Below are 10480 nucleotides of genomic sequence, written 5' to 3'. Positions count from 1 at the left end.
CAGAGAAGGTTCACCAGGACTGATTACGTAAACATGAGCACATTTCACACATTTTAGCCTCTCTCCACTGGCTGCCTGTTCAGTATAGGATTCGTTTTAAAATTATTTTATTTACTTTTAAATCCCTAAGTGGTCTTGCCCCGTCCTACCTATCTGAGCTTCTACACCCTTATACACCCGCCCGCTCTCCCAGGCCAGATGATCAGCTGCTCCTGACTGAGCCAAAGACTAAGCGGAAGCTCAGAGGGGACCGTGCCTTTGCTGTGTCGGCTCCGAGATTGTGGAATGAATTGCCTCTGCACGTTAAACAGGCCCCTTCTCTGGCTGTTTTTAAGTCGCTCCTGAAGACACATCTATTCTCCGTGGCCTTTGTAGACCAGGAAGGTGTCGACTTATTTATTAGCTTTATTTGCTTGGTTTTGCTGCGTGGTTTGTACTCGTCTTTTAATTTATTGTTTGTATTGTATTGTATTGTATTCAAATTTATTGTCATTGTCTCAATTTGAGACAACGAAATGAATTTCCCTTACAGGCAGTATCATAAAAAAAAAAAAAAAAAAAAAAAAATTCATAAATAAATAAATAGATAAAAAATAAATGATAAACATATTAAAAATAAAATTGAAATTGAATTAAAAAAAAAAAAAAAAAAAAAAAGCACAAACACAGAAAGTCCACAACACAACATAACATAAATGGCACCAAGGTGAGGATGGCACCATAGTCCAGCCAGCCTCCCCTCTGACTTCATCCGTGGTCGAGGCCTTCCGAGCACCCGCAGTCACCGCCCCGGGCTGGCCCGATGTTCAGGCCCTCACGCCGGGCTGGTGGAACGACGACGCCGAACCCCGACGGTGAGCATCCTCCTCCTCAGCGGCCCGGACCTCCCGATCAGCCGCCTCCCGCAGCCGGAGTCCGCAGCTCCCGAGTCCGCAGGTCGAGCCGGGCAGAGTCGCGGGACCCCGCGCTGTCCGTCAGTGCCGCCCGCGTTGGGAGCTCCGCAAACCGCAGCTCCATGATGTCTGTGCAGCAGGTCCAGCACTCCGGGCTCCAGACGGCGATCCCCGGTAAGGCATCGCCAGCCCCGCGATGTTCCAGCGCTGTCCCGGCAGGAAAGGCCGCGCCAATCCAGGTAGGTAGGCCGCTGTGGGGGGAGGGGGGGGGGGGGGTGAGGACGCGACTCGAATAATAGTTTGGATTTTCGTATGTAATTAATGCACCTCGTGTTAGCTGTATGTTCTGTTGTTCTGCCTGTTTTATGATGTCTTGCTTATTTTCTTTTTCTGTACAGCACTTTGGTCAGCTTTGGTTGTTTTTTAAGGTGCTTAACAAATAAAGTTATTATTATTATTATTATTACCCACCAATACCATGTGCTCTAATTTTGCACACTAATCTCTTGTGTAGGACCTTGTCAAAGGCTTGTTCAAAGTTCACATACAGCACATCCATTGGCTCTCCCTGATACATTCTACTTGTTACATCATCAAATAATTCCAAAAGATTAGTCCCTATCATTAATCCGTGTTGACTTTGGTCGATCACGTCACCGCTTTCGAAACGCGCTGCAATAACGTCTTTAAAAAAACACCATCAACTTCCCCACCATCCGGAAGTCAACAAAATTAATATCATACTTGTATAACAGTATTTTAAATATAGAATTGCCATCAACAGAGGCAATTAGAGAAGGCTGGGAAAAATAATTAATTATAAAAATCTCAAAAGAAATGGGAACTGGGTATCCTTGTACATCGGTCACTGAAAGTTGGCGTGCAGGTACAGCAGGCAGTGAAGAAAGCTAATGGAATGTTGGCCTTCATAACAAGAGGATTTCAGTATCGGAGTAAAGAGGTTCTTCTGCAATTGTATAGGGCTCTGGTGAGACCACATCTGGAGTATTGTGTACAGTTTTGCTCTCCTAATTTTAGGAACGACATCCTTGTGATTGAGGCAGTGCAGCGTAGATTCACGAGATTGATCCCTGGGATGGCGGGACTGTCATATGAGGAAAGATTGAAAAGACTAGGCTTGTATTCACTGGAGTTTAGAAGGATGAGGGGGTTCTTATAGAAACATATAAAATTATAAAAGGACTGGACAAGCTAGATGCAGGGAAAATGTTCCCAATGTTGGGCGAGTCCAGAACCAGGGGCCACACATAGTCTTAGAATAAAGGGGGGGTCATTTAAGACTGAGGTGAGAAAAAACATTTCTCCCAGAGAGTTGTGAATTTGTGGAATTCCCTGCCACAGAGGGCAGTGGAGGCCAAGTCACTGGATGGCTTAAGAGAGAGTTAGATAGAGCTCTAGGGGCGAGTGGAGTCAAGGGATATGGGGAGAAGGCAGGCACGGGTTATTGATTTGGGACGATCAGCCATGATCACAATTAATGGCGAATGGTGCTGGCTCGAAGGGCCGAATGGCCTCCTCCTGCACCTATGTTCTATGTTTCTATGTTTCTACCCCCATTCTCGTCGATAGGAAGCAGACACAATCACAAATGCATTTTTCAAAATAATTTATTTTCAGACTTATAGTGCTAAAGTGAAATTTTATATTTGTTAAATTATTTACTAAAATGTTATGTATTCTGTAACGTAAAATATCTCATTTGATTCAATGTTTAACTTTAAATAATATCGTCTATTCTTCCTCTGCTGCTCTCTCGAGATCGGCGGAGTCCAGGGCCACCTCCTGGTAGTCCTTCTCCAGCGACGCCATGTCCTCCCGCGCGTCCTGGAACTCCCCTTCCTCCAGCCCCTCTCCCACGTACCAGTGGACAAAGGCCCGCTTGGCGTACATCTTGTCGAACTTGAGGTTGAGACGGGTCCAGGCCATGGAGATGGCGGTGGTGTTGCTCAGCATGCAGAGGGCGCGTTGTACCTTGGCCAGGTCACCCCCCGGCACCACGGTCGGGGGCTGGTAGTTGATGCCCACCTGCGGGGGGATGGACAGAGCAAACGTTGAAATTCAATTCATGGGCGCAATGCGAAACCCGTGAGTTAGTTCAAGCCTGTTCACTCTGAAAACCCCCTGCAGCGGGACAAAGGCAACGCGTTGCTCTCCCGTAGTGCGGCGCTGTAAGACGGGAGTCTTGCAATTAGGAAGTGACCCTAACCCTAACCCTAACCCTAACCCCCCCAACCCCAACCCCAACCCCAACCCCAACCCCAACCCCAACCCCAACCCTAACCCTAACCCCAACCCTAACCCTAACCCTAACCCCAACCCTAACCCTAACCCTAACCCTAACCCTAACCCTAACCCCAACCCTAACCCTAACCCTAACCCCAACCCCAACCCTAACCCTAACCCTAACCCTAACCCCAACCCTAACCCTAACCCTAACCCTAACCCTAACCCTAACCCTAACCCTAACCCTAACCCCAACCCTAACCCTAACCCCAACCCTAACCCTAACCCTAACCCAACCCTAACCCTTTACTTCCTTAACCACCAAAAGTGGAACATAGAAACATAGAAATTAGGTGCTGGAGTAGGCCATTCGGCCCTTCGAGCCTGCACCATTCGCCATTCAATATGATCATGGCTGATCATCCAACTCAGTATCCCGTACCTGCCTTCTCTCCATACCCCCTGATCCCCTTAGCCACAAAGGCCACATCTAACTCCCTCTTAAATATAGCCAATTAACTGGCCTCAACTAGAAACATAGAAACATAGAAATTAGGTGCAAGAGTAGGCCATTCGGCCCTTCGAGCCTGCACCATTCGCCATTCAATATGATCATGGCTGATTATCCAACTCAGTATCCCGTACCTGCCTTCTCTCCATACCCCCTGATCCCCTTAGCCACAAGGGCCACATCTAACTCCCTCTTAAATATAGCCAATGAACTGGCCTCGACTACCCTCTGTGGCAGAGAGTTCCAGAGATTCACCACTCTCTGTGTGAAAAAAGTTCTTCTCATCTCGGTTTTAAAGGATTTCCCCCTCATCCTTAAGCTGTGACCCCTTGTCCTGGACTTCCCTAACATCGGGAACAATCTTCCTGCATCTAGCCTGTCCAACCTCTTAAGAATTTTGTAAGTTTCTATAAGATCCCCTCTCAATCTCCTAAATTCTAGAGAGTATAAGCCAAGTCTATCCAGTCTTTCTTCATAAGACAGTCCTGACATCCCAGGAATCAGTCTGGTGAACCTTCTCTGCACTCCCTCTATGGCAATAATGTCCTTCCTCAGATTTGGAGACCAAAACTGTACGCAATACTCCAGGTGTGGTCTCACACCAAGACCCTGTACAACTGCAGTAGAACCTCCCTGCTCCTATACTCAAATCCTTTTGCAATGAAAGCTAACATACCATTCGCTTTCTTTACTGCCTGCTGCACCTGCATGCCTACCTTCAATGACTGGTGTACCATGACACCCAGGTCTCGCTGCATCTCCCCCTTTCCCAATCGGCCACCATTCAAAAGTGGAACGTTTCCTGGAATATTCTATCTGTAGGATTTGTTGATAAAATAAGGCAATTCTGCCCATTGGATAACTACCGTCTCCGGCCCCTAAGAATCCCACCAATTCCTCCCTCCCTCTACTCACTCCATATCGCCACCTTCAGGGCTGTGCCTAACCTGTGCTATAGGGAGGTTTCACGGCAGTCGGGTCACGACGTGTACTGTTGCCACGCTACGCCAACTAGAGTACACGCGATGAACTGCAGATAGGCACTTACCATTGTTTCCAGCGTAGCGGGCCCCGTTAAAACCCGCTGAAATTGTCAATTTTTGCGCTGTAAATAATTATGGAAATCGGGATAAGCGTGAGAGACTTTTAGACTACTTCAGAATTCCAAACGTGAGGAGAAATGACGGTAGATAGAAGCGAGAGCTGAAGGGACAACAACAGCCAGAGTGCTTGGCGAACATTGGCCGTTTGCTCACTGCATTTCATCAACTAAGGCATTATTTGTGTTTTTCCTTGATTCCTTTGGCATCTAAAAAGTTTCAGAAGTGATCAATCTGGCTGTAATTTTTTTTAATCGCCCATGGTTCTCAAGTGGGTTTTATACATACAAAATGAAAACGCATCTGAAGAAAAATTCACAGCCAGATTGATCACTTCTGAGAATTTTTAGATAACAAAGGAATCAAGAAAAATCACAAATAATGCCTTACTGTTGATGGAATGCAGTGAGCAAACGCGATAATTCCCAATATTTTCAATTCCGATATCTGCACGGCCAATGTTTACCAAGCACTTTAGCTGTTGTTGTCCCTTCAGTTCTCGCTTCTCTTTACCTTCATTTCGCTTCACGTTTGGAATTCTAAAGTTGGGCACATGTCTCTCACACTTCCCCCGACTCCCACGATTTTTTTCCAGCGCAGAAATTCAACATTTTGGCGGTTTTTACCAGGTAGGAAAGTACGCGTTTCTTGCATCAATAACATGTACCGGAAGTGACGGATGTCCTCCAGATGGATTGAGCGGCTCCGGGCGACAAGCCCTATGACCCAGTGACCTTACGTGCAACCCCACTATTGATGCCTCGACTCAAGGATTGAGGTGGGAAAATGTTCCAGGGAATATTTGCAGTGATGGGTTGGGGAGTTGAGTAGAGAGCGTACAACAGGGCGGAAGGGAGGTTCTCTGTTCATTTGTGGACAAGAACGGGAGGGCGTCTATCCACCCTGTTCGTGTGTTACCGGTTTTCCATAATCAATGTCCTCTCCTCCCATGGGGTCATCTGATCCCAACCCCTCCACTCACCTTGAACCCGGTCGGGCACCAGTCCACGAACTGGATGGAGCGTTTGCTCTTGATGGTGGCGATGGCGGCGTTGACGTCCTTGGGGACCACGTCCCCGCGGTACAACATGCAACACGCCATGTACTTGCCCTGGCGAGGATCGCACTTCACCATCTGGTTGGCCGGCTCGAAGCAGGCGTTGGTGATTTCGGGGACAGACATTTGCTCGTGGTAAGCCTTCTCGGCCGAGATGAGGGGCGCGAAGTTGACGAGGGGGAAGTGGATGCGCGGGTAGGGGACCAGGTTGGTTTGGAACTCAGTCAGGTCCACGTTCAGGGCGCCGTCGAAGCGCAGCGAGGCGGTGATGGACGACACGATCTGCGCCAACAGGCGGTTGAGGTTGGTGTAGGTGGGGCGCTCGATATCCAGGTTCCGCCGACACACGTCGTAAATGGCCTCGTTGTCCACCATGAAGGCGCAGTCGGAGTGCTCCAGGGTGCAGTGGGTGACCAGCACCGCGTTGTAGGGCTCGACCACGGCGGTGGAGATCTGCGGCGCCGGGTAGATGGAAAACTCCAGCTTGGATTTCTTGCCGTAGTCCACGGAGAGTCTCTCCATGAGGAGGGAGGTGAAGCCCGAGCCGGTGCCACCTCCGAAACTGTGGAAGATCAGGAACCCCTGGAGTCCGGTGCACTGGTCGGCCTAGGGGAAGGAAAGCAGAAACCATCGTAAGAGTGACGGGATATGAAGTTATTGAGTTCTCCGGCTGCCTAAGATGCCACAAGGGCTACTGAGCGTCATTGCCTATTGGGGAACTTGCACCCACCACGCACAGTCCATTCCGGGCAGCATCCGTGGCCCGACCCATTTACCCGATGGTGGCCGATTGGGAAAGGGGGAGATGCAGCGAGACCTGGGTGTCATGGTACACCAGTCATTGAAGGTAGGCATGCAGGTGCAGCAGGCAGTGAAGAAAGCGAATGGTATGTTAGCTTTCATTGCAAAAGGATTTGAGTATAGGAGCAGGGAGGTTCTACTGCAGTTGCACAGGGTCGTGGTGAGACCACACCTGGAGTATTGCGTACAGTTTTGGTCTCCAAATCTGAGGAAGGACATTATTGCCATAGAGGGAGTGCAGAGACGGTTCACCAGACTGATTCCTGGGATGTCAGGACTGTCTTATGAAGAAATACTGGATAGACTTGGTTTATACTCTCTAGAATTTAGAAGATTGAGAGGGGATCTTATAGAAGCTTACAAAATTCTTAAGGGGTTGGACAGGCTAGATGCAGGAAGATTGTTCCCGATGTTGGGGAAGTCCAGGACAAGGGGTCACAGCTTAAGGATAAGGGGGAAATCCTTTAAAACCGAGATGAGAAGAACTTTTTTCACACAGAGAGTGGTGAATCTCTGGAACTCTCTGCCACAGAGGGTCGTTGAGGCCACACAGTTCATTGGCTATATTTAAGAGGGAGTTAGATGTGGCCCTTGTGGCTAAGGGGATCAGGGGGTATGGAGAGAAGGCAGGTACGGGATACTGAGTTGGATGATCAGCCATGATCATATTGAATGGCGGTGCAGGCTCGAAGGGCCGAATGGCCTACTCCTGCACCTATTTTCTATGTTTCTATGGTTCTACCTGTATTTGCCCCACATCTGCCTTAACTGCTCCTCCCCATAGATGTGGCCAAATATCTCCCGAAAGTCGGATGTGTAACCGGGCTCTGACGGGCAACAGCAAAGGCGCCGCATCTTAACTGGTGGTTGAATTGTCAATAAAGTAATCCAGCTTTAGTTAGGCCGCATTTGGAGTAACATGTGCAGGTTTGGTTGTTCCACTGCGGATCGGCTGTGGCGGCTCAGAACAGGTTTAGCAGATTGTCGCCTGGTATTAGCTCTGCGGATAGGGTGAACACATTTAGATTGTTTTCTCTGGAACGTATAAGGAATACTAAGTTTACATATTCACATATTCTGTTGCGCTGCAGCAAGTAGGAGTTTCATTGTCCCATCCGGGGACATATAGAAACATAGATAGAAACATAGAAAATAGGTGCAGGAGTAGAGGCCATTCGGCCCTTCGAGCCTGCACCGCCATTCAATATGATCATGGCTGATCATCCAACTCAGTATCCCATCCCTGCCTTCTCTCCATACCCCCTGATCCCTTTAGCCACAAGGGCCACATCTATCTCCCTCTTAAATATAGCCAATGAACTGTGGCCTCAACTAACTTCTGTGGCAGAGAAATCCACAGATTCACCACTCCCTGTGTGTAAAATGATTTTCTCATCTCGGTTCTAAAAGAGTTCCTTCTTTTCCTTAAACTGTGATCCCTAGTTCTGGACTTCCCCAACATCGGGAATAATCTTCCTGCATCTAGCCTGTCCAACCCTTTAAGAATTTTGCAAGTTTCTATAAGATCCCCCCCTCAATCTTCTAAATTCTAGCGAGTACAAGCCGAGTCTATCCAGTCTTTCGTCATATGAAAGTCCTGCCATCCCAGGAATCAGTCTGGTGAACCTTCTCTGTATTCCCTCTATGACAACAAAACACTCTTGATTCTTGACTCTTGAAGAGGTATGTACACGCATGTGAGGCCCAGATATGTTAGATAGTCAGAACCACTTTCCCAGGGTGGAACTGTCAAAGACGAGAGGGCATTAGTGAAAGGGCGATAATTTAAAGGCGATATGCGGGAGTGGTTTTTGCACACACAGAGAGTGGAGGGTTTTGTCTTTATACAGTCAGACTAGTTCCTGGGACAGGGAGTCGCGACTGGAAGTGGTGTATTGAGGGAGAAATTCCGGAAGCTCTATTGCAAATCCACCTACCACTTTCCGGATGCGATCCAGCACCAGGTCCACGATCTCCTTGCCGATGGAGCAGTGGCCCCGGGCGTAGTTATTGGCCGCGTCCTCCTTGCCGGTGATGAGCTGCTCGGGGTGGAAGAGCTGGCGGTAGGTGCCGGTCCGCACCTCATCTGCAGGGGAAGAGGAGCAGGAATGGAAAATTAACCTGCGCCACATAACATGCACCCTCCCCACATGTCAGGGCATGGATTGGGAGAATGCAGAACATATCAGTACTGTTCGCCCTGCCACCTTACCGATCACCGTGGGCTCCAGGTCGATGAACACGGCCCGCGGGACGTGCTTGCCCGCCCCCGTCTCGCTGAAGAAGGTGTTGAACGAATCGTCTCCGCCTCCGATGGTCTTGTCGCTGGGCATCTGTCCATCCGGCTGGATCCCGTGCTCCAGGCAATACAGCTCCCAGCAAGCGTTGCCGATTTGGCACCCGGCCTGGCCGATGTGGACTGAGATACACTCACGCTGGAGGGGAGGAGAAATACAAGAAGATACTATTTACAATGACAGATTATTGACACCAGAGGGACTGAGGCCGTAACAGATGACGGATCACCTATCCCTTCCCAAATGTAGTTCTGTAGATCTTTCCCTCCACACCCCATCCGCCAATAAATGCACACGTTAAAAGCGAATGGTATGTTAGCATTCACAGCAAAAGGATTTGAGTATAGGAGCAGGAAGGTTCTACTGCAGTTTGCGGGGTCTTGGTGAGACCACACCTGGAGTATTGCGTACAGTTTTATTCTCCTAATCTGAGGAAAGACATTCTTGCCATGGAGGGAGTACAGAGAAGGTTCACCAGACTGATTCCTGGGATGGCAGGACTTTCATATGAAGAAAGACTGGATAGCCTCGGCTTGTACTCGCTAGAATTTAGAAGATTGAGGGGGGATCTTATAGAAACTTACAAAATTCTTAAAGGGTTGGACAGGCTAGATGCAGGAAGATTGTTCCCGATGTTGGGGAAGTCCAGGACAAGGGGTCACACACTTTAAAGATAAGCGGGAAATCTTTTAGGACCGAGATGAGAAAAACATTTTTCACACAGAGAGTGGTGAATCTCTGGAATACTCTGCCACAGAAGGTAGTTGAGGCCACACAGTTCATTTGCTATATTTAAGAGGGAGTTAGATGTGGCACTTGTGGCTAAAGGGATCAGGGGGTATGGAGAGAAGGCAGGTACAGGATACTGAGTTGGATGATCAGCCATGATCATATTGAATGGCGAATGGTGCAGGCTCGAAGGGCCGAATGGCCTCTACTCCTGCACCTAATTTCTATGTTTCTATGTTTCTAGTTGAGGCCAATTCATTGGCTATATTTAAGAGGGAGTTAGATGTGGCCCTTGTGGCTAAGGGGGTCAGGGGGTATGGAGAGAAGGCAAGTACAGGATACTGAGTTGGATGATCAGCCATGATCATATTGGATGGCGGTGCAGGCTCGAAGGGCCGAATGGCCTCTACACCTGCACCTATTTTCTATGTTTCTATGTCTCTAAACAACAAAACACACGATGAATATTTGTAGAAGACGCCATCGATAGGGGCGAGGTACAACTGCGGATGAGGAACTAATGTGTCCTTGTTCTACTTGGATGTCATCTCGGTTAGAGACACCTCCGCCCAAGGTGCGAATGGAACATCCGGTCGACAGATAGAACCGGACGTGAAAGGTGATTGGTGAGGGATATGTATCCATCTCCTCCCACCAATCAGATGCCCGGGTGGATGGAACGCGGAGTCGCTGGGGGTTCTGTCACGTCCTCACCATCCTCTCTCTCTGTTGTCCCGGGCGGTCGATGGCGGATGTCGCCACTCGCCCTACTTATACCTCGGCCCCGCTCACCAACACACGCCTCGGATTGGCCTCGCCGGGACAATTGACCCGCGGTTGCCCGGAGA

The 10480-nt window shown here is 48.9% G+C and overlaps 1 protein-coding gene across 1 annotated transcript; it reads right to left on the bottom strand.

Moving 5' to 3' along the window:
• Positions 1–2589: 2589 nt before the first annotated feature.
• Positions 2590–9050, bottom strand: LOC129715553 (tubulin alpha-1 chain-like). Its single transcript, XM_055665424.1, has 4 exons — positions 8819–9050; positions 8544–8692; positions 5731–6411; positions 2590–2939 (listed from the first exon to the last, which is right to left on the bottom strand). Exons 1-4 carry the CDS (start codon positions 8937–8939, stop codon positions 2646–2648), a joined length of 1245 nt encoding a protein of 414 aa, XP_055521399.1. The 5' UTR covers positions 8940–9050; the 3' UTR covers positions 2590–2645.
• Positions 9051–10480: the final 1430 nt, after the last annotated feature.

This window comes from Leucoraja erinacea, unplaced genomic scaffold, assembly GCF_028641065.1.
Source record: "Leucoraja erinacea ecotype New England unplaced genomic scaffold, Leri_hhj_1 Leri_1241S, whole genome shotgun sequence".
In the NCBI taxonomy this organism is placed as follows: Eukaryota; Metazoa; Chordata; class Chondrichthyes; order Rajiformes; family Rajidae; genus Leucoraja; species Leucoraja erinaceus.
This window is presented reverse-complemented; position numbering and strand designations above follow the sequence as displayed.